Source organism: Zonotrichia leucophrys, chromosome 2, assembly GCF_028769735.1.
Source record: "Zonotrichia leucophrys gambelii isolate GWCS_2022_RI chromosome 2, RI_Zleu_2.0, whole genome shotgun sequence".
Lineage (NCBI taxonomy): Eukaryota > Metazoa > Chordata > Aves > Passeriformes > Passerellidae > Zonotrichia > Zonotrichia leucophrys.
In genome coordinates this window covers 150,480,519-150,504,825 of record NC_088171.1, presented here as the reverse complement: position 1 = coordinate 150,504,825, position 24,307 = coordinate 150,480,519, and the positions used below count along the sequence as shown (strand labels likewise).

At 41.6% G+C, this 24,307-nt stretch overlaps 1 protein-coding gene across 7 annotated transcripts in view; it reads left to right on the top strand.

Annotated features, from left to right (window-relative positions):
- TSNARE1 (t-SNARE domain containing 1) overlaps positions 1-24,307 on the top strand; it is a 471,893-nt gene that overhangs the window by 274,670 nt on the left and 172,916 nt on the right. For all 7 annotated transcript variants that reach the window (XM_064703638.1, XM_064703641.1, XM_064703642.1 and 4 more), the window contains 2 exons: positions 11,758-11,830; positions 23,623-23,705. In XM_064703638.1, coding sequence (XP_064559708.1) covers positions 11,758-11,830; positions 23,623-23,705 — 156 coding nt within the window. The remainder of the gene's footprint in view (positions 1-11,757; positions 11,831-23,622; positions 23,706-24,307) is intronic.

Below are 24,307 nucleotides of genomic sequence, written 5' to 3'. Positions count from 1 at the left end.
CACAGGGCAGAGAGGTTTGGAGTTTTTTTTAATTGTGTGAACCATGTATCTCCTTTTCGCATAATTTGTACCATTGAGGAGAAGGTGAATCTTAGGTAGACTGGATATGGAGTTATTCATGGAGCTGGTGCTCTGTGGAGCACTTGATGGCCGGAACAGCCATTCCCCTTTTTTTGGCTGTGCCTCTTCAGTCTCCTGAAGGAAGAGAGGACAAGATCTCTCCTCTGGAGAGACCCCACCTGGACCTCTGGGACCCCCAACACAAGAGAGATGTTGACCACAACTCCAGAGGAGGCCACAGAGCTGCTCCAAGAGCTGGAGAACCCCTGCTCTGGGGCCAGGCTGGGAGAGCTGGGGGTGTCCAGCCTGGGGAAGAGAAGGCTCCAGAGAGAGCTCAGAGCCCCTTCCAGAGCCTAAAGGGGCTCCAAGAGAGCTGGAGAGGGACTTGAGACATGGGATGGAGTGGAGTGACAGGAGAAGGGGAAATGACCTTGAGCTGAAGGAGAGTGGGTTTAGTTTACATATTATTTACATATTAGGAGGAAACTCCTTCCTACAAGATTGGTGAGGCACTGCAAGAGGTTGTCCAGAGAAGTTGTGGAAGCTCAATCTGTGGAGGTGCTCAGGTTCAGGCTGGACTGGGTTTTGATTAACCTGGTCTAGGTGCCCTGTCCCTGTCAGGAGGTTGGAACCAGACGTTCTGTAAGGTCTCTTCCAGCCCAAACCCTTCTATGATGTTATGATTCCAACCTTCAGTGACCTCAGTAAGAGATTGTGACTCCCTTCCTCTCTTGCACCAAATCCATGAACTCTATTTGTAATAAAGCCTGAGTGAGTCTGCACAGGGTACAGCAGCTTCAGCCTTTTCTAAACAGAGGATTGGCAGCATAGCAATGAATTGTAAAAAGATGCTGTGCATTTCCTTATCCCTTTGTCTCTTTCCTTTCAGTTAGATCTCTTTTAAATTGTCAAGAATAAATAGTGCACCTAAATGAATCACTCTGTTGATAGCTGCAGATCAGACTCTGCAATCAGTGTTTTATTTAAGTAAAATAATTGAGCAGCAATTGATAATACATGACAGCTTAAGATTGCTCTAATTGCTTGGCTTCCCAGAACACTCTTAAAAAGAAAATGAATTCCTCCATTGTATTTTTTTTTTCTGGCTGCATGACCCTCATGGAAATAAATCCAGAGTGGAGAATTAATAGTGCTGCAAACAAAGTGTAGAAAGTGTTGAAGTTTTTGTCATAATCTTTGCACGGTTTCTATTTTTGAAGATAACATACCACCTGCAATAAACTGCCTTTCCTGGGGCTGGTATCAGTCAGGGTGATAGATTACAACTACTTCCCTCACTGCTGCTATTAGTTTATACATTGCAGCCTGGGGCAGGAAGCAGGAGATGCTAAAGGAAAAGTCAGCATGGAACAAACTGAGTTTGGAATTTGCTGACGGATTTCCATCTCTTCGGTGACTTGGTACTCAGGAGACCTTCTTCTTCTGAGCAGCTGCAAAAAAAGTGGAGCTGTAAATATTAAATGCATTTTATTTTCTTATTTTAAAAAGACTAAGTGTCCCCAACAAGCATTTTTATTGCATATAAAAAAATAATAACTTTTTTTTTCATAGGTTGCTGTAAGAACTCGTATATCTCACTTTCTGCAGTCAAGACCAATGGCTCCTTCGAGCTGTTGGACAGCAAAATAAATGTGCAATACAGACAAATAGTTCCTGTTGGACAGGTACCCACCACATGAAACACTCTGTGACAATTGCATCAAATCACTGTGGTTACTGCCCAGCTCTTGAAGAAAGAAAAGGGATCTGTTGCCCATAAAAGCCTTTTCTTGGACAAGGCTGTGGATTATTGGTGGACAATTCTGCTCTCATTTGCATGGCTTTTATGTTTACCTTTTGTATTATATTTAATTTTTGCTTTCAGTGTGTCGGGCCAGGAAATTTCACAAACCCTAAGCTACAATCTATATTTGAAATACAAATGGATTTCCTCTATTGGGAGAACCTTCATCTTCACTGAGTATTTTTATTCCTGGTCTACAAAGGCCACAATGTCAGGCATTTCATTATCTCTGTTCATTTTGGGTCCTTCATGTAATTACTTTTGTGCCATTTGATTAGCCTATATACATATGTGAATTAACCCAGAAGGAACTCCTTAATTCAACTCCAGGGAGCTGGGAAAGGTGAGAAAGCAAAAAATCCCACAAAAACCTCTCTAGCATATCAGAAAACAGAAGCAATATTTCTGATCTGTGAGTCTCTTTCATATCCAGCCCAAGGGTTTGTTGAAAAGCAAAGATATTAATCTTTCTTTAGTGGTAAAGTAGATAGAAACTTGGCTGTAGGAGAGCAAAAGTTTGGACTCATAGTGAGGGTGTAGAAACTTTCTTCTGCAACCATGAGAAAATAAATCATAAAATCATAGACTGGTTTGGGTTGGGACCTCAAAGATCTCCCAGTTCCAACCCCACTGCCATGGATCAGATTGCTCAGGGTTATTGCTTCCACATATGAATTGTAAAATCCCAGTCTTCTTCCAGCTGTGCTGACAAGGTACAGGAACATCAGACATACAGTAAAGAAAAATAAAATTGAGACACATTCCCATTTGGAGAGCAGAGCTGATGTTCACTCTGGAGTGTAATGAAGTCACTTCCTTTTCATTTCCTTAGTTTGTTCATTTCCCTTCCTCTTTCACTCAGTTGATTTTTTGAGTGTCTGGTGGAAGAGGAGAGTGGTGGGGATGAAGGAAGGGCAGGGCACTGAAAAATATGTAAATTCACATGCTCTTCTCCATCGTGGGTGAAATTTGAAACATTCTCCATTTGCTCTACACCTCGAATTTGTAGCATAATTCTTTTGTTTTCCACACTCATGAAGCCCCACCTGGAACACTGATTCCAGCTCTGGAGTGCTCAAGGCCAGGTTGGAGGGGCTTGGAGCAGCCTGCTCCAGTGGAAGGTGTCCCTTCACGTGGCAGGGGTTGGAACTGGGTGATCTTTAAAGTCCCTTCAAACCCAAATTATTCTGTGACTATGATTCTGATTTCATGATGACACAACTGCTGCATCTCAGTTTTCTGATGTGCCCCATCTCTCCTGCTCTCCCTGATATAAAAACTTTCACAGCATTAACTTGAAGACAAAATGGAATCAACACAGCTTTATTTTTTTTTCTTTTTGGTTAAAACTGAGCAAGGCAAACAAATTTTTCTTTTCTTTTATTTTTTGTTTACTTGCCTGTTATCAGATCATATCAGTGTTCATGCTTATTTTACATCAGAATGTTTAGCCAGGAAAAAGAAGCCTGAGATTTAAGGTCTGTTTTCTGCTACTGTAGACAGAAATAGGCTATGTTTATATCTCTGCAATCTGCTAAGCCTCAAATGTTCATTTAACACCTGGTGTATGTTCAGGGCAAGTTAATCTTAAAATTATTAGTTTCTGTCTCTATACAGTGGCTGTTTATACAGGTGGGAGTGTTTGTGGTACATAAGAATACCTGTGTTTATGTGCCTGTATAAATACCCACATGAACATACATAAGGGAATTCACAGACCTTTACAAACTGATGAATTTAAATGAAATTTAGGGTGTTAATTATTTGAAGATCAGAATCAAAGTTGGTAAAAATAATGCTTTATTTGATCTTTGATGTTTTATTATAATTTCTAAATATACCGTGAAGATATCTACATAAAACCAGAACTATTGATGACCTCCTCCATTAACACATCTCCTATTTCCAGATCCAAAGGGTTTTTTAAAGGTCAAATTACTCTTCCTATGTTTGTATTATTATATTTCCCTTAGACAGCCCTGACAAGGGGGAATGACTTTAAACCAGTAGCAGGCACATTTAGATGAGATATTAGGAAGAAATTCTTCCCTGTGAGGGTGGGGAGGCCCTGGCACACCCAGAGAAGCTGTGGCTGCCCCATCCCTGGAATTGTCCAAGCCCAGGTTGGATGGGGCTTGGAGCAACCTGGGAAAGGGGAAGATGTTCCTGCCCATGACAGGAGGTTGGAATGAGATGATCTTCAAGGTGCCTTCAACCCAAACCATTCTGTGATTTCATTATTCCGATTCCATGATGATAGAACTGTCAGGATTTGTGACCCTGTGGGGGATCCACTTGAAGAACTGCAGCCCCTGGGAAGGACCAGGTTGGAGGGGTTTGTGGGGGACTCTGCCTTGGGAGGGATCCCACAGAGCTGGGGAAGAATGTGAGGAGTAAGAAATATGTGACAAACTGACCACAGCCCCCACTCCCTATTGCCCTGTGCCACAGCAGTGGAGGAGGGAGAGAACATGGAAGTGAAATCCAGGAAGAAGGGAAGGCTGATGTCTTGGTTCAGGGCAAATTTTGGAGAGAATCCCCCAAAGGGCTCCTCTTGGAAAGCAGATTCTATTGGCCTCTCCCCCCAGCCAGTCTGGGAGAAAAATACCTCCTTGGAGAAAAGTGGAAAAAAGCTGTTTATTAAACAATAAAACCTAAACAATATTAAACAATAAATTCCCTTGCTGCTCCTAAAGAGATGACAAACTCAGAAAGTCCCCCCTCCAGCACTGGAAATGCCGCGGCCCAGGCCCGGCCTGGTGGGCCTCAGATGTGAGGTGCTGGTGCTCTGCTGGTGTTCAGGCCAGAGCAGGTTTAAACAGGTCCAAAGAAAAGACAAAAAAAACCCCACAGTGCAGGCAACTTCTTTGTCTCAGCTAGCTAAAACTAACTAAAAGCAAAGGAGAGCTCTGTCCTGCTGTCTGTCCATCGCAGACAACACAGTCAGGAGCAGGAATGTGGAGGAGTGAGTGCCATGTCTGCAAACAAACAGCTGCTTCTTCTCTCCCCCTTCACTCTCTGGAACAAGTCTTAAAGGTGCAAAACTTATTATTCAGCATAAACGGAACAGACAATTGGGGATAAAAGCATCATATAGTCAACCTAGGACAGCTGGGTAGAAGTGTTTTAAGATTTGATATTATTTTTCATTACCCTACTCTGATTTTGTTTGGTAATGAATGAAACTGATTTACCCAAATCAAGTCTATTTTGCCTGTGGCAGTAACTGATGACTGATCTCTCCCTGTCCTTATCTCACTCCAAGAGCCTTTTGTTGTATCTCCTCTCCCCTGTCCAGCTGAGGAGGGGAGTGACAGAGCAGCTTTGGTGAGCATGTGACATCCAGCCAGGGGCAGAATGAATAAAACAGCAGCTGGCAGCTGGCAGGATCTCTGTTCTCATCCCTGTTGAGGTGCCCTCTGTGGTGGCCTCAGCTCTCTCTGATGAGTTTGAGGCATCTCACCTCCCACAGGCTCTCCATTTGGATTTGGTGGGCAGGAACCCTTTTCCTGTTGTGTTTCCTGGGCTGGTATCCCCAGGTAGGTGCAGGACTGGCATCCCCAAGCTCAGCATGACTACTTTAATTATGCAACATGGTTTTACACTCCCTGAGATGACACAGGCCTCTAAGACAGCAAAAGAAAGAGGAAACGTGCACAGGCAAGAGAGGGAGAGAGAAACTCCACACTCTGGCTGTTGTTGAGTCCCAGAGGAGATCTAACTCAGTCTGTAATTGCTGTTCTGGATGGCTTCTGCCCTCAAAACAATTTTCTGCTGGTCTGTTGTTGCTTAGGCTGAATCAGGTTGATTTATTGAATGTCATTTTTTTTCTCCCCAGCCATAGACAAGAGAAAAATCTTTGTTGAAAGGCTGTTGCAGCAAGATTTAGTTTCTGCCTATCTTGCATCAGAAGCTTGCTCATGTTTTATATTATTTTTTTTTCCTTTTCCTTTCCTTCCCCTGCCTCTCAGAAAGGAATGAGGACAGACAAACACCATGCTCTGATTTGTTTTTCCATGTCCATACATGCTGGACAACAGGGTAGGAGATGCCCCACGGCTGTTGCAGAAGGGACAACACACAAGGAACATCTCTTTGCTAAAACATGACAGAAACTACAAAGGGCTGTTGGTTGATCTTTTTTTTCTTCTTTCTTTATTTTTTTTCCCCAAAGATAACAAGCACAAGGGGTTTGTTTTGCTTTATTTTGTTTTGGAGTGCTTCCATGTGTAGAAATGCACACATGGGCCTTCTAGGACATCTTTCAGGATCTCCTTGGGGTTTATTTTACAGCTCTCCTGGCTGCTTGCTACAGAATAAATGATGGGTCAGAATGTGACCTCGTTTGTAAAAATTCAGCAGCTCCTGAATATTGAGGCAGCAATTAATTTAAATGCTAATTTATAGTCCTTTAAAAAATGGATGGCTGGTTTGTGAGTAAACACATGTGCTAAATAGGATAGACCACTGATACTTTTGATCCCATTTTTATACAAGCCTAAGGCAAACATTCCTAGAAATGAGTGCTCCTTCCCTTGAGGACCTGAGCTGACACTGATAGGGGAGGCTGGGATCTGTCTCCATGTGAGAGAGGAATTATTGACTACACAGATTTGTTCTGCGTCCTTCTGAGGAGAATATGTTCCCCTCTCTGGTTTATTTAACACCATTCCCATGTCTGGAATATAGCAGTGTCCTTAGGATATCATTAAGGGGAGGGTGTCTTGGTTTGGAAAGACAGGAGTCTGCTAAGGAAGGCAGGAGCCTCCCCTGAAATGGAGAATGTAAACCCTCCCCACCCCTCCAAATTGCTATAAATTTTAAATTAAGGGGCTCTCAGGCAAAAATGTGGGAGCAGGAAATAACAGTTCTTTAATAGGGAAAAGGAAAAAGAAAAAGGGATAAAATAAACAATGCAGTACACTAGAACAACACTGACAGAGTCAGAACCCAACCTAACCCCCTGTGGGTCAGGGTGTTGGTACCAGTCTAATTGGACATGTGGCTGCAGCCCTCCTGCAGTGTCAGGGGTGGTTCTGTTGGAGCAGGGGGTCCCGTAGAGAAGGATGTATTCTTCCTCTGAAGATCCAGTGGAAGAAGAGACAGCTGCTGCTCCTCTGGGGAATCCAGTGGAGAAAACCGTGCTGGTGTCTCAGAACCTCTGGATTATATCTGGATGGCAATGCTTGGCTCCTCCCTCTGGGCGGAGCATCTCACAATGGGATGTTCTAGTTCTTATCAGTGATGCAGTGACATTCAATAGTCTGTTATCAGCAGATGTCCCCTCCAGAGGGAGGAGTGATTGTGGTCACTCAAAGAGAGAGATAAGGCAAACTGCCCACTTGACAAAGATAATCTGCCATACAGATGATAATTGAAAACAACTTGCATTGCAACCTTCAACACAGGGTAATGTTGGAAGTCTTCAGTGTGAATAAATCTTCACCCCACAAAGCATGAGAGTGGAAGAGAGGTGTCCTGGGGTGACGTTATGATGCTTGTATCCCCATTCATATGTTCTGTGCCTTTAAGACCGGCTCTGAAGAGTGGAAGTTTTGTTTGGGTTTCCTCTTATCAGAGACACAGAGACAGGCAGTACATAGGGCTGTTTTGGCTTCTTGCTTTCAGCTTGCTGCTTTGCTTGCTCTCTTTTCTGCTCTTACTTCTGCTCTTGCTTTTGTTTCTGCTTATTAGCTAGTTTAGCTAAACAGTCCAAATTCCTTCCCGGACTGTTTCTCTTCTCCTTTTCTGTGACCATCTCGAATCTGCTCCGGACTGTGACCTGGGAACATCGAGAGTTTGCACCGTTTTGGCCTGCAGCAGCTGCCCCAGCGCCGGAGGGACTGAGAACAGAGCAACCACCCCCGAAAGAGACTTTCTGATTTTGCCATCTTTCTCAGAGCAGTGTCATCGAGTATTGTTCATTTTGTGTGCTGGGGGGTGCGGGGCCAGTCAAATAAACAGGTTCTTTCCACCTCTCTCCGAGGAATTTTTTCCCGAACCGGTTGGGGGGAGGGGCCGTGTGGGTTTCGCTTTCTGGAGGGGCCCTCCTTTGCAGATTCTTTAACAAATTTGCCCTAAACCAGCACAAGAGGAAAGGTTTGCTTATTTTTTGTCTTGGAAACACTTCAGCAATGCTTATTCTGTGGGGAAAGGGGCTGCTGGGATTTATTGTTCCCACATTGGTGACAATGTCTGGGTTTTATAACCTGACTTGCTAGCAAATTAATTTCAAAAATGTTAAAATCTTTATCTTGTTAAATCAAGAATTGGGAAATGAAAATTTCTGGTATATCTGTAAAATCATATTTCCAACCATTTTTGTGTCAGGTTTGGAAATTTAATTTTTCCCCCGAAATCTCAGTACTCTGCAGTGACATTATTCACTTATTGAGTCAGGTTAAGTGACTCAAATAGTCCTGCCATTTTAACCTAGTACTTTCTGTTAAGAACTTCCCAAACTAATTTTCCCTAGTGAGAGTTAATCCTCTGGAATTTAAGGGCCTCATTCTTTTGCATCTCCGCTTTTCTCCTCTCTCACTTCTCTCCTTTTCTGACCATCTTTAGCTGCTGCCATTTCATTTTATTGTTGACTAGTTTAATTCTTTTTGTTCCAGAATGGGTGATATTAAATCCTGGCTACTAATCTGAACAATGGATTTCTCCTTTTTGGGGAGGGAAAAAAAAAAGAAAACAAAAGAGGATTTATCTGGAACAGTTTAAATCTGTCTTCCTCTTGCTGCAGAATATAGTGAATGAATTGTTGCCAGCCAGGAAAGAGTGGTGTTAATTAAAACCCAGGGAGCCCCAGCCTAGTTACCTGGCAGGGAGACAGAATTTTAGGAATGGTGGTGGCTGCTGCACTCCTGGGTTCTGTGGAGTCAGAGATTTATGAGGAGCTGTATTTCATTGTGAATTCTGCAAAGTGTGTGCAAACATGGGGAACCAAAGGCAATCTGATTTTCTAACAAACTCTGATGCCTGGCAAGTTCAGAGATACTTGGGGATGGAGCAGGCCTGGCAAGAAGGAGCAGGAGAGTAGCTCCAAGGTATATTCGATTATGGAAGGTCTTTATTTCTGGGTATTTTTCTTTCTTCTATTTCTTCCTTTGTTTTTCTTACATATATCAAGGACTTTGAGACTTCACATTGCCAGGTTAAATTATTCAGCAGATTTCTTGCTTCAGGTCAGGTTGTTTTTGTGCTCTGTGCTTTATAACTCACCCCTGTTTGGTTTTCCTCAAGTGCAGTTTTTCCTTCCTCACAACTCAGCGCTGGCTCTCACTGATGCATATTTGCTAAACAGTAATTTTAAGTGTTATTGCAACATTATGGAAAGGATCTGTACTCTGCAGCTGCAGATGGTTGGTTTCAAGTACCTGAATACAAATGGCAAAGCTGAACCAGCACCATTTGCACAGTGTTGATTTTCTTCCTCATTCTTCTCTACTTCATGCAATATCTGGGCATTAGGACACACACACAGTCCAGCTCCTCATGGCTAAATTAGCTGGGAAGGACCCTCTATGAATTCAATGTATCATCTGTTTTATTCCAGTGGAAATGCTTGGGATGGGTGGGGGCATGTGTAATTCAATATATTGCAATAAACCCTATCTCGGCAAATGTACTTACAAAAACAAATTTGTGAGTTTTAAGCCACCTTCACTTAAAGTGCTGAAAAAGAAGCCCTTTTTCACTTCAATCAACAAAACAAATCAGATTGAAGTGTAGCAAGGATTGTGTTTATATTACAAGGAACAGACACAAAATATTATGTCAGTGACAATTTAGCCAAGAGAGAAAAATTAGCATTCTGGGCGTTTTTAGTATTATTATTTTTTTTTTGTTTTTATTTTCCTTAATCATCTTTTGCAAAGTCATTAAACAAGAGCAGAGCAAGACATTCAAGTTAATTCTCAGCTCTTCATATTTTGCTAAACTTTAACTTTCTCCCTTAAAATATTTTTACAAAAAGCTCAGAAAACTTCCCTGCACAAAAAAAAAAAAATCACCGCTAATTTTTCCTCATTTCCAAGTAATGATTTACTAACACACTGTGCAAGTACAATCTCAAATTACTTAAACTTCATTGTTTTGCAAAATATTCTGCAGTATTTACAAGTTAGGAGTAATACCATCCATAATTAAAGCTTCATTATGCTTGACAAATGAAGGAAAGAAGCACATTTTGTGGTGCATTACCCAGTCTTTTTTGGGGGAGTGGTTTTTTTGCTTTATTATGATTTCTCACAGCTTTTTCAATCTTTTGCTTTTCCTCCATCTTCAGTTATTCAACAATTTGGTCTATTCTAGCACTCACAGTGGGACTCCCAGACCTCATTTTAAATTGATGCAGTTCTATTGCATTATGTGTTGAAGTGTTTTGCCAGTTATATTCTCATAGCAAACTTCAGTAGGAGGACATGGATTCATTTTGCACCATTTTCTGATTTTGTTAGTGGGGAAATGGAGTTCTTTAAAAAGCATGGTGGAGGCAGTTGGATCTTTTGGGATGAGCATGGAATCCCAGAATGGGCCAGGCTGGAAGGGATCACAGTGGGGCCATCTGGTCCCTTCCTCTCTGCTCCAGCCATCCCAGAGCACAGGCTGAGAGAAAATCCCAGAGCAAAAGCTATGAGAAATCATAATAAAGCAAAAGAGATTATGTCCAGGCAGTTCTGAAACTTCTCATTATCCTGCTCTGATTTTGTTGGTAATAAATTCAATTAATATCTGTCTGTTTTGCCCACGATGGTATTTGGAGAGTGAGGTATCCTGGCCCTTAATTTGTGAGCCCTTCATTATATTTTCAGCCCTCTGTTTACTCACAGAGGGGCAGGGTAGAGCAGATTTGGTGGGTGCCCGTCATCCAGCCATGCTCAAACAACTCACAGGGTTCCATGAACTCACAGTTTGCCAGACAGTCTGTGGAATCTCCATCCTTGGAGACACACAAACCATGCCCTGAGCACCCTACTTTAGTTGTCTGCTCTGAAAATGGCTTTTGGGCTAAATAATTTCCACAGGTTCCTACCCATTTCAATGTTTCTATGATTCTCTGACTAGTAAGGCTGAAAAAAAAATCCATCCTTTTTTAGTGTCTTTTTCTGCTCTGGTAGTGCTGCCTTACTGGTAGTGCATTTAGCAGTGTCTATATTATTATGTCTATTATTGCTAAACTAATTCTTTTTACAAGAGACAGTGTCATATGATGTCAACATATGCTCACATTTGCTCTTTTATATGGTAAGTGTTCAGAAATGAAGGAAACAAACCCATGGGTAATTTGCTGTGTTTTCACAGAGAAAATTTCAGAGCTGAATGCAGTTACTTTTTTTTTTTTTTAACTACTTGAAAACATATAAATGAATCAGTTCATCAAGCAGCTCTTTCCTTATTGCCCTACCAATAAGGTAATTTCAAATTCAGGGAGTTTTTGATTGTCTCCATCAGTTTATGAATAGCATCAGATGGATGCTGTGCTGAGAGATGGCCTCTTTTTGTGTAGGAGAAAACAGTCTGGGAGGAATGGCCTGCATCACCAATAACTTTTGTAGAAAGGGAAGGGTTTGCCACTGTTGTTTTTATTGTTGTTTTTCCTTAGTCCTCCACAACTCTGAAAAGCAAGCATAAAACGTGATCATTCCACTTGCTCCTCTCACAAAGCTGGAGTCAGCTGCCTGACTTAGATCCAGCAAACCATGGCTGGATCCAATTCCATGAGGGAATTTTTTACTATGGGAGCATTATAACTTTCCCTTTTACTTCTACACCACTGAAGATTTCTGGGTTTGTGTTTTTCTTTGCCAAGCTGGACTGTGGAACGTGCCTTTTGTACTTGGATATTCCCCATTCCTGGGTAATGGTAACTCGGATTTCTGTCTTTCCAGAGTGACATGTTGGATGTGAACCAGATCATCAAAGACCTGGCCTCCATGGTGCACGAGCAAGGAGACACAATAGGTAGGTGTCACATGAAAATTATGGGCTTTATTACCCTCTTCCACCATTCCAACATGATCTTGTCCCTCACGAGCAGCTCTTTGTTCATTTTCCCTGTGTTTTGAGCCTTTTGTACATCCAGAGATGTCTGGATCTGACAAGCTGCCCTGTGCAATAATGTTCTTATGTTATGGACAGTTTGCTGGTATATTTAGCATAAAATAGAATTCACAGGGAGATGAATCCATTCCCTTTTGACTGCAAAAAAGGAAGTTGGAGAATATATAATATTAACTGGAAAGGGATCCAATTCTTCCTTTCTACCTGGAATTGTAATTAAAAAAACCAATAGTAGTGGCAATTATTATGATGATTATTGATGACATTAGGGAAAATTAAGGAGCTTTTTGCTTCCAAATAGAATTTTCATTCCACATAGCAGGGTGTGTCTAATTAAATTTACAGAAGCCTGACATCAAGATGTGCTCATATAAAGTCTGAAGTTTCTGCCCATTAGTTGATCTGCTCTTGTTCTGCAGCTACCAATGACTAGGAAAAAACTGGGTGGAGAAAACTGGGAAAAGAGATGAGAGTCACTCCTAGTCCTATCTTTAGGAGCAGCCCATCACTGGGGGCCACCAGTTCTTGTTAACAAAGAGAAAATACACTTTAGATCAGCTCTCTCTGACTTTAGTCACTGCTCTTTTCTGCTGATGTGAAGAAAAATCAGACTATTTTTTCCTCTATCTCTTGTTTTTTATATGCCCAATAATAATATGTGGTACTTCTGAAACAATTGTCCACTTCCAAAATTGGGAGCTAATTATCCTAAAGGCTGGCTGAGGGACCTAAACTCCAGAGCAGCAGGATTTATGGGGATATTTCTCACCTAAAGGCTCAGCTGGAATTCTCAGTGGTGCTCCTGGGAGCAGAAGCAAGTCCTGAGACAGCCATATGCAGATTTTAAGAGCAGAAACTCTTCTCTGCTGCTTGTTAACCACTCTGGGTTTCTTTGCTGAGTTCATATCTCTTCAAATTTCCATTACCATAAGATACTTCCTTTTACACTGAAATGAGTGATCTACACCCCTCTGAGAAACACCACTCAGGTTCACAGGGGCAGCAAAAAGAAAAAAATCAAAATTATATTTAAAATCAGAGTTTTTGTATAGCTTTTTTTTCTTCTTCTTTTCTTTTTTTTTTCCTCTTGATGCTGTTTGAAAGCTTATTTTTTTGCATGGATAGCTTTGGAGCCTGATTCATCTCTAAAAGCACATCAGATGCTAATGCCTTGAGGGACATGACAACATACATCAGCTAGCTTCAAGATCCTCGCAACTCCTTTTCTTCAGGCAATATTTATTACTTTAAGACTTTACCCATGCATAGAAGCCATCCCAGTATTAACTTCCCTGTGAGAAGCTGTTAGACTAAGTAGGACATTTTGTCTTTGAGCCAGCATAAGGTTTTTGTGGGTTTTTTTGTTGTTCCTCTCTTACACTTCAGCAGATTTTTAACAGTTTTTTTTAAGGACTGTCTTTTAATCCTGACAGGCAATCAAGGTATCTTCCCAAGCAATTGCTGCAGGGTCCCACTGTTTATCTTGGGACATTCATATTGCACAAAAGTAAGGGAGATAAAGAATCAGGAGGCAAGAGATGCTGAAACCCCCACAGTGAAAATTCCATGATGACAAGAGACAGCTCTCTTGGCACTTGTTTTATTTTTTTTAGTCCATTCCTCTGACATGCATGGAATGAAAGCTCTGTGTGTGCTTGTCTAGGAAACTCAGGGAAAACACAAAACCAGGGAATATGAGATGAGCCCTTCAGCGAAATGCTCACAGAGAAAATCCCTCTTTGGTTCACCTGAGCTGGGGAGAATTGTGGGGAGAGTTTGTGTGGTCTGTGCATGGCACAGGCAGAGTAACCCTTGCTTCTTACAAAAATCTAAAAATCTAAAAGGAGTTTTCCTTGCATGTGGGCCAGTTCCTTAATGAACACGCTGATAACACTGACAGAGCAATTTCTGTCATGCAGGGAAGAAATAGAATGCAGGCTTGGGAGAGGATATTTCTCTTATTTTGTGTCTTTTGCAAACAAACTCTGTGGCCAAGTTCCTGGTCATGGCATCTCTTTGCTACAAATATTGAATTATAAATCACCCTGTCTGTGAGCCCAAACCTTTGAAACCAAAACAAGCCAATGGCCTGGGTTAGGTGGGAATTAGCAGAATCTTCCCAGCAGAATCCTGTAGGAGCTCTTGGCAAAAACATCCCAGTGCAGCTTCATCACATGGGCTGCTGGTGAGGGGAAAGAGGGCAAGGAGGAGGATGCTAATAGAAGAAAACCATAATTGGCTGTAGATCTGGTGTTGGTGACATGGTTGGGGGTCAATGGGAGCCTGTGTGGGGATTTCCAGCTGCTTTGGAGAGATGGGATCCAGCACATAAGGAGAATTTCAATAATGGTGGGACTAGCAGTCCTGTGGGAGCAGAGGACAGGATTGCTGGAAAAATGACATGGGGTGGTGTGGCCTGAAGGGTTCCCAAAGCCACCAAAATGAGGTGTGGGCAGGGAAGTGCCTACCAGGCACCACCGTCATAGACAAATATCCCAAACCCTCTGCAGGAGCTGAGCACTCTGAGGTGCTAAATGCACAAAGTATCAGGAATAAACCTGAGGTGTTCAGAGATCTGTGCGAAGTTGCAGGGCTACAGTTTTGTTGGGATCATGGAGATGGGTTGGCCCTTGATGAAGTGTTGCCTTGGAGGGATGAAGGCTCTTTTAGGAAGGGCGGGGCAGGAAAATGAGGAGGAAGAGTTGCCCTTTGTAGAGAGAGCAGCTGGAGTACATGGGATGATGCCTGGGGATGGATGAGAAGCTGATGGAAATTTTATGGGTCAGAATTAAAAGGAGGACAGGCAGAATGGATGAGGCCCTCTGCAGAACAGCCTCATCTTCTCAGATTCTGGTCCTCATGGCGGATTTCAGCCACCTCAGTATCAACTGGAAGGACAACACAGCAGGGCATAAATCTTCCAGGACATTGTGGCATGCATTGAGGATAGCTTTGGGGATCTGATGTACAAATGGCGAGATCTCCAGATGACCAGCAGAGGTTCATCTCCAATAAATTTTACTGTCATGGTAGCAGTAGGATTCTAAAGCTAAAGCATCCAAGGATTCAAGGCTTGGAACTGTAAGAAGTAAATTCTGTTGGAGGTGGTTGCAACAGCAACAATCACTCCTTTCCATGCTCCTAGATGGCCACTCAGCTGAGCTGTAAGTTCCCCAAAAGTCTGAAATATTCCCAGTGTTTCCCACCGAGCATCTCTATTTTATATTTGCGAGCTTGTACTTTGATTGGTGGCACTGGGATGTGTATGCAAACTTCCATTGAATCAGTTTTGTGTCTGCTGTTAGGGACAAGAGAATCCTTAAATCCTCACTTCCTCTGAAGAAAGTGTCAACAACACTGCAGCCAATATTTGTATTGGAAGCTGATGAAAGCAAGTGCATATTTGTCTAATTTGTAGGCTTCTGTTTGTCTTGTGAGAAGAAAGTTGACCTGAATAGGAGTTAGTGCTTTTTTTTTTTTTTTTGCCCATGGCAAAAGGAAATTATCTGTGTTTTAGAAAGGCTGTTTTTCCATGCCACCTGTGTATGGAACCTTAATAGTTGTGCCAGAATAACACTCAAAACCTACAGCCCTTATCAAAACTGCTCCAATTCAACTTCCACCACTTCTATCACTGTTTACAGCTCCATTGCATTTCACAAAGCCACAAAGAAAGACCCACATTGTTCTGAACACATTTCACACTTTTAAAAGCATCACATTTCTGACTCTTGAGCAGTTTTGGAACCAAGCTTTGTGTATCTGTATCCTTCCCTAAAATGGGAAAAGATCCCACAGTGACCACTTATTTTAATATCACAAGAGCAGCAACACAGGAAGGAATTTACCAGTTCTTAGAGGAATTTACCTCTTTGTCCAGAATGAATAGACACAAATCTCTCTGTGCACAGCAAATCTCACTGCCTGAAAGAACCATGGAATCATAGGAGAATTTGAGTTGGAAGGGACCTTAAAGATCAACCACTTCCAACCCCCTGCCATGGGCAGGGACATCTTCCACCATCCCAGGCTGCTCTGAGCCACATCCAGCCTGGCCTTGGACAATTCCAGGGATGAGGCTTTTTTGGAAAACCACAACTTCTCTGGGAAACCTGTGCCAGGACCTCCCCACCCTCACAAGGAAGAATTTCTTCCTGCTAAGCCTACTCTATTTCAGTTTTAATTTATTCCCTCTTGTCCTGTAACTCCAGGCTCTCGCAAATAATCTCTCTCTATCTTTCTTGCAGGCTCCTTTCAGGTATTTGAAGGCCACAATTAGATTGGTAAACCCTTCTCTTTTCCAGTTTGAACAGTTCCAATTGTCTCTGCCTTTCCTCTTAGGAGAGGTGCTCCATCCCTCTAATTAACTTGGTGGCCTCCTCAGAACAGATCAATGTCCTACTGTGTCAAGCTTAAGATTTCCTCAGACTTTGTTTTTAGTCCAATACTTATCCAGACTTAGATGTTGGTGTTACCTGGCTTTCACTTCACTTCAGTCTTGAAGTCTGGACTTTTTATATCTAAAAATAACTGGGTGAAAAAAAATTCTTAACATGATCTAAAGTCGATGGTCCTTCACTTAACAAACATCTCTGCCTGGTATCTGTCAGGCTGGAGCCCAGAGACCTGGAAAAAGAAGTAAAAACATGGCAGCTGTTGCTTTTCTTTGGTCAGGAGGAACTTCTTGATGGGTCCATGAATTCAGCCCTTGAGTGATGCTGCCATTCACTTAAGTGCCACATTGACACTCACAAGCTAGTGATGGTAACAATGGCAATGAACTTCTTTCAAAAGAAAAGGGATTTGCATGAATGCAAATGTGTTGCTTATTTTGGAAGCTTTGAAATGCAGGGAGGATTTTTCAGTTTGGGATTTGCTTTTCTTTTTAATTTTGTTATATTTTTTTCCTGTGAAATTAAGTCCAATCAGGCCTTTCTGACCTGAAGGCTGGTTTCGAATGTAAACACTGTCAAGAGGGCCCATCAGCACATCCTCCTCCAGTCTGACTGCCTGGATGGCACAGTCAGGAGTCTCTTGTCAGACTGCAAACTGAGCTGGGAAATCATTCAACTGGATCGTTAACTAAACCCTCCCAAGTTATGTGCCTCAGTTGTGACATCTGCAGAAAATGAACACATCTCGAGAACAGTCCCCAGATACCTGAATGTAACAGCTTTAATATGTCTGATCAGTTGAATGTGGCCTGAAAAGTCTCTCATTTGGTTGAGATCCCTAGTGATCTCAGAGGAAGCTGGTATGGGAATGTTAAATGTACATTTATGGTAAATGTACATTTATGTTCTTATTGGTTCCTGATGGATTGGGAAATCTTCTCTTGGCTGTGTTGTTTTCAGCCACTTGGTGAGACCCAGAGTAAAGTGTCAGTACAGAGCAGAGCCCATGAAGGAAGGGTACACTGGGGTGTTCCTGAATCTATTCCACTTCCCACATCTTGGTCCATCTTCAGTTTATTCCCTATCATCAGTTGTGTTTCTGCTAAGTCTAACAAAGCTTCATTGCAAACCACCACAGCTGCTGAAATTGTATGGGTTTATTACCTTTATGGTGTTATTACCCTTAATTACCTTGTAGGTGACAATTTGAAGGACATGGTCAGTGGGTCACTGGCGCAGGTTGCCCAGAGAAGCTGTGGCTGCCCCACAGCCCTGGAGGTGTTCCAGGCCAGGTTGGATGGGTCTCTGACCAGCCTGGTCTAGTGGAGGGTGTCCCATGGCAGAGGGTTAGAACGAGATGATCTCTAAGGTACCTTCTAAGCCAAATCATTCTGTGATTCCATGGTGTGTCCTATCCCACTCACCTCTCCCTGTTTATCTGGACTGCAGCAGTGGTGGCCTCCACTGAAGCTCTCTGGACAGGGATGGACATCCTCAGTCTCATGTGAGGCACTGCTGGGTCACCTCTGCTGTGACAAAGTTTTTTGAGCCATGTGTGGGCTGCTGTGATCTCTGACCAACTCATTTTACTGAAGATTACAAGCAACACAAAAATTGCATGAGCTTTTATGTTTCTCTCTTCCTCCTGCGCTCTGTGAGTGTGATTTTTGTGTCCTCCTTTGCATGGGGACTCTCACACAGCTCTTGTGCTGGCAGTGCTGCTAAGGCAGCCCATGCTGGTTTACAAGGAGAAGAGTGATGGGCAACTCTACACTTGCAAATTTCCTAACGCCTAAAGATCTGTCTGCTGTGTTTATTTCTGTTTTTGACCCTCATAATGTGATTGGGCTGGTATAATTACAGTTAATGAGCCAGCTAATTTTGTACAAGAAGCAAAGCTCTTCCTTCCACGAGGTTTATTGCCACCCGTAGGATTCTTCTCACATCAATTTATCCAAAGCAGTTTTTTGGGGAAGTTAGAACTGCCGTGGTCTCAGTTTCTAATAATGCTGCAATTGAGCAGTAAATGTCAGAAAGGCAGAAGCTGCTCAGGTGGGTGGTTTATTTCTGCTGGGAGGTGCAATTCTCTGCCAGACTGTTTGGGAAACGTGGCTTGAGCAGTTTAAGTAAATCAAATGAGCCATGTAAAGCAAAAGAGGTCAAGCAAGTTGTAAATATCAGTGACCTTACTTGGTAGGTAAAATATATGATATTTCCAAGACAGCAAGCAGATATAAAATATATTTATTTCTATGAATCCACACCCCTACCAACTTTCTTATTCTAGTGACAAGCTCAGAGTGAAACTACTTTAATCAGCAACAGGACTTGATAACTCAGCTGTGTGATGGAAAGTGAGTTTTGTGTTAATTATAGACAAAACTAGACTTCTGGCAAATGCTGCACACAAATGAAGTTAAAGGATTTATTCAAACTTTGAATTCACAAGCTGGATATGGAAAAAAAATTGGTCTTCATTTTTATTTGTAAATTTAAAGAAACATATTTTATTTTTCTTTAACTTAGATCTCTTACAGAATTTAAAAAAAAATAATTGTGTTGAGTGTAAATCACAAGAGAAAGGTTGCCCAGAGAAGTTATGGACTCCCTATCCCTGGAGGAGTTCAAGGCCAGGTTAGACAGGGCTTGGAAAAACCTGGAACAGTGGAAGATGTCTCTGCCCATGGCAAAGGATTGCAACAAGATGATTTTACGGCCCCTTCCAATTCAAACCAGTCCATGATTCTCTGATTCTGTGAAAAGAAAGAGTGTGCTACAGGCAGCTCTGTGGAATTTCCCTTTCAAAGCTATTTGAGCTGTTTTGCCCTGTATATTACTTTCAGAGATTATTAAGGGAATAAAAAAAATCTGAATTACTTCACAAAAAAACCCTCATGTTGAAATAAAATTTTTTGATCAGCAAAGGAAGGAAATAGGGAAAAAAATTAATCAGGGGTGTTGTTGTGATATTATAGCCTCAAATGTGCTAATTTTGTGGGTTTAAAGGATTGATTATGCCAGGCCATGTGAGAGCATCCTGTGGGAATTGAGGAGCCCTTGGATGGGTGACTGAGAGTGTGCAGTGGTCACTGAGTGCAGGACCTGCACCCTCAGGACACTCCTCATATGCTGACCCTTCTCCTGTGGCAAACATCAGGAATTTGAGGCCACTTTTCTCTGTAAAAAAGAACAGCAAATTATTTTGTAGATGCCAAAGTGAAAATATTTCTGCACTCTGCCACTTAGCACCGAGCAGGTGATAGGAGGGGCCTCATTCTCTTACAGGATGTGTTGTTTTCCAACAGGAAAATGTTTGAATTTTAAATCTCTGGGAGATGTATCCTGGCAGGCATGGCAAACCCCTGGCAGGGCAGTACCATTTTTCAGCACATCCATATGCAGCAGATGCTTGACATTTCCAAGATGCATTTCAAGGACAGTATAAATCATTCAGGAGAAAAAGTGCTGTGAATTCATGCTGGTGTTTGGCCACTGCCCTGTAGGCACTTTTATTCATTCAGACCAAGGGGTTTGGGCTGTTGGCCGAAAAAAAAAACCAACAGGAAGAGCTGGTTGTGACATTTTAGGCTACTTTGAATACTCTTTCCAGGCCTGCCTGGAAAATGGTGCTGGGTGGTTGTTCAGTGCCTCAGTCCTTCCTCTCAGGGCTGTGATTTGTTGTGTGGCAGAATTAGAGCTCTGCTAAAATCAGATGGGAAGGTAAGTTCTATCTGCCTTTTTTTGGAAGCAATAACCACAGCTCCTGATGACTCACAGTGCTGAAAATTGTATTTTCTTGCACCAGTCTAAGCCAGTGTGACCCATTTAGCCTGAATTTAACATACGAGCACATTTATTATATAAATCCTCTTGTGTGCAGAATTTACAACTCGATGTTTACATTGAAGTTTGCAAATTACTAACCCTGAGCCATTTTAAACTTTGCTCTGGAAGAATTGTCATGGTTTTCCTTCCCTTTAACTGCCACAGTTCTGTCTTCACTAAGCCTGAGGGCCTTTTGTTCGTGGAATGACACTTAAAACTTTCCAAGTACATGGCAATTCAAATGGGCAAAATTCATTTTCATGCTGAAAGCAATTTCCCTCCAAACTTGGCTTTTAATTAGGAAAGAAACCTCTATGCATTACCAAAATACTACTTTTTAAAATTTTTTCTTCTTCTTTTTATTGTGCCTCTCAGTGTGCTATGTTGATTATTTTTAGCCAGAAGTTGTAGCCATAAAAGAGGGTTAAGCTTATTAAAGTGCTAAAAATAAAAGCATACTATGAAAACCTGAAGGGGCCCATTTTGGTTACTGCCAAGTGGGAGCATTTAAAAATTCTCATTCATGAGCTCTCACTTTCCTGTCTTTCAAGTGATTTAGCTGAAATTCTGCCTTGTGAAACCAATCCATTGTTGCTGCTGTAAAAATCCAGGCCATGTGAGTGATTCCTTGAAAGATTAGGGAAAAACTCCAGCCACTGCCAATCCAGTAATTTTCCATATAAGAAATTGTCATTAGAAGGGCTTGATCTCAGGACACAGATAAATAGCTGGAATTGAAAGATACCTCTTGGGGTCATCATTATATCCATCTCTGTGTGATGAATGTGTCATAAAATCATAAAAAACTGAATCTAAAGCCTGGCTAGCTCTGTCATTTTCACTACTGCTATGCAAGACTGTGTTTTAGATGAAAAATTACAAATATTTTCCTAATTCTCTGATGTGTTTGGTTGCAAACACCATCTGCTTTGGTGCAACCCTATCCCTGAGTTTATCAAAATGTTGACTGCATCCCCTTTGGATTTTTGTTCTCAAATTGTAAAATAAATTTGTCACCAGAGTCTGAAGGCAGAAAGCTGTTGTGGGATTCACTTTCTTTGAGAAATTCTGGACCCAGGGCTGGATTATCTCATCTGTTTGGGAACAAACTCACAGTCCCTTCATGCCAAAGGGAAAAGAAAAGGCAGATCCTTCCAGCAAGTTTTTTTCAGCCTGCTGAGGATCCTGCCATCCTTTTTTCTCCATCCCAAGTAAAGTACCTTGGGAAGGATCCTGAAAGTGGCCAAGGCAAGGCTGTGAACCATCACTTGTTCAGCAAAGATTCACTGAAATGTCTGTCAGTGACATATCCATCCTTGACTTATTAACATCATTGAATTATTGCTTATTTCTCTGTGATTTCAGCCAAATTCTCTTTCCTCTCCTCGCTTCCCTGTGTTAATCAGCAGAAATATCTGCTTAAATTGCTTTACATATTTATGTCTCATTATTGTAGAGTTTTAAAGCTGGTTTGGTGGGGTTTTTTGTATGTCTTAGTTTTTCCCCTGTGCCTCAGGATTACAAGTTGCTTCAAAAAATAGGATTTAAATGGGAGCTTTACTTATTCCAAGGCTGGTATTCCCCCACTGGCAGAAGGAGTGAGCAGAAAAAATTCCACCAGGGCCCAAACTCCCTCTGTGACTTGACATCAACTCACCCAGGACAAGGAGCACATCCTTCTAACCTGGGAAAGCCTGTGCTGGGAAAAACAGAGATGATGTTCACAAAAGCTCTGCCCAATGTGTGGTTCTCCCATTCCAGGGAGCACTAAAGGGGTGTGCACAGTGTTTAATTTTATCTAACAAAGGCAAATCTCCTCAGGCCTCCCTGCAGGCAGAGGAAAGTGTTGGGTTCCTCTGGGGGGCCTTTTAAGGGAGCTAAATTAAGCTGCTTCTATGATTTCCTCCTTCCCCAGGAGATGTGCAGACAGATTACTCTTGTTTTAGAAGGATATATTTAATACATTTCTCCTCTGTAGCTCCTCTCTGCCTAAATGATTCATTTTCTGAGGCAAATCAGCCTTTAAGAGATGTTGAGCAGTGAAGGGTGTCTGCACTAAGATCCCAAGGAACTTTATACATGACCAAGTTTTGTTACATTGATTAGGCACTTGGGGTTTTTGCTCTTTTTCTCTTTTGTTTGTGGGGTTCTTTTTTTCCTTTTCTTTGCTTTTCTAAAAATGTATTTTATTTTAAGTGCATAATTACCTTAGCGGACTTTAACACTGTTTCATTTTAAAATGGCAAAAATGTGAATGCAAGCACTTTCCACAAATTATCTGCAAACCCTCATTTCTTTGTCCACCACAAAAGTGGCAAGATTAATTCTTGTTCTTTCCTTTAGAACCTTAAAGAATAAATTGCTTTAATCTTTTGTGGCATGTCTTAATCCAACTCCTTATACTATTAATTAAAGAATTTCAGTTGATTTTATTAAGGATTAGAGAAATCCCTGGAACTTTGTTCTCCAATTTCTACCTGAGGCTAAGTTCTGCTCATCGAGTTCATGCACTCTGTGGTGTATTTTGTGTTCAAAACCACCACATTTGATCAAGAAACAGACCAAGGGCACATCCTTTACCACTATGAGCAGAAATTATTGGTTGCACATCTCTTGAGGGTAGAGATTTCCAAGATTTCTGCTGGAAAAACAAAACATTTTTTGCAGGTTTTATATCATAGGTGTCAGGAGTCAATACTTGATTTTGATGGAATTGGGGACCTGCCAGTTGTGATGGGTAGCTGATAATCTTTGTTTTCCAGTCTCATTTTAATTCCCTCTGGTTCATCCAGGCTTCCCCCAGTGCCAAACATAGCAATGTAGGGTGAGATTCTTCTCCCTTAATTGTAGATTCCAGCAATTTTTCTCATTCTGAGCCATTTTCCAGACTTCTACTGCAGCTTGGAAATGTGATCCAGGAGTTTGGCTTGTGGTTTGCTTCATCTGATCCACTCCTGGAGAGTGGGAGGAATTGCACGTCATGGATTTACTCTCTATGGCATTGTCTGAGATGATTTGATCAAGAGCAGACACCTGGGCATGGTCAATAACCCACATGGACCCACGGGAATTTTATCCCTGAGCTCTAATAACGAGATAATTTCAACTGCCATGATCCTTCTGTAATTTAATCCAGTAAATTGGTCAGTCTTGAGACACTTTCTGTTGGATTCCCTGTCACTCTTCCCATTGATTTCAGAAGGAATGGGATGAGAGGCAACCTCCATCCCATCAGAGGAGAGCTGTCCGTCACCCTGCCTCTGACTGATGGGTTGAATGTTCATCAAAATGGGTTTTGGTCCTACTTCCCTGCAGAAATACAACAAACAAGAGGCTGCTCCTCTCTTTATGCCCATGAGTAAATTGTTGAATTGCTGCTGGTGTAAAACCTTTGGTTTTTTGGTTTAATTTGTCACTTGTATTTTTTTTTAATTTGGTTTAATTACCCTGTAATTGTCTTCTTTTAATTTGCAGATAGCATTGAAGCCAACATTGAGGCCTCTTCTTCCAACGTAGAATCAGCCAATGAGCAGTTGGCAAAAGCAAGTCAGCACCAAGTAAGTGGGGCTTAAAAAACCCTACAAATGCTTTCAGTGATAGTATTTACAATAAACAAAACACCTGGCAGCTGTGAACCACTGGGCACATGGATTTGTGCTACCTTGAAAGATTATAAAGCACATTCTAAGTATTCTAAACCTTTTTTATAAATAAATATAGATATATATATATATGATTAGATTACCACAGCACAGCCAATTTGCTTTAGAGTAGTCATTAAGAAATCTGCATATTAAACAGACATTTGCCAGTAGGAAAGTCAACAATTAGCTACTGTTGTTCTTGGAAAGACACCATAAAAAGCACATCATTTAAGTGCATATGTGCTTCTGTTTGGTGTGTTTCCCTATAATCAGGCAGCAGTACTTTAAGAAAACAAGTTGAGTTGTCAAACAACACGATGTGGTTGGTGAATAATGGCTGTGGTGGTGGTGTTCAGCACTTTTCAAAAGCAATTTGAGGGAATTTTTTGTGAATTGTTTTTTTTTCCTTCATTGGATCAAGAATAAAACATAAACACACACACACACATACACACACAAACATTAATCTTTTTGAAAACAGCTTGCCCAGAAAGAACTCTTTGATGGTTATAGTT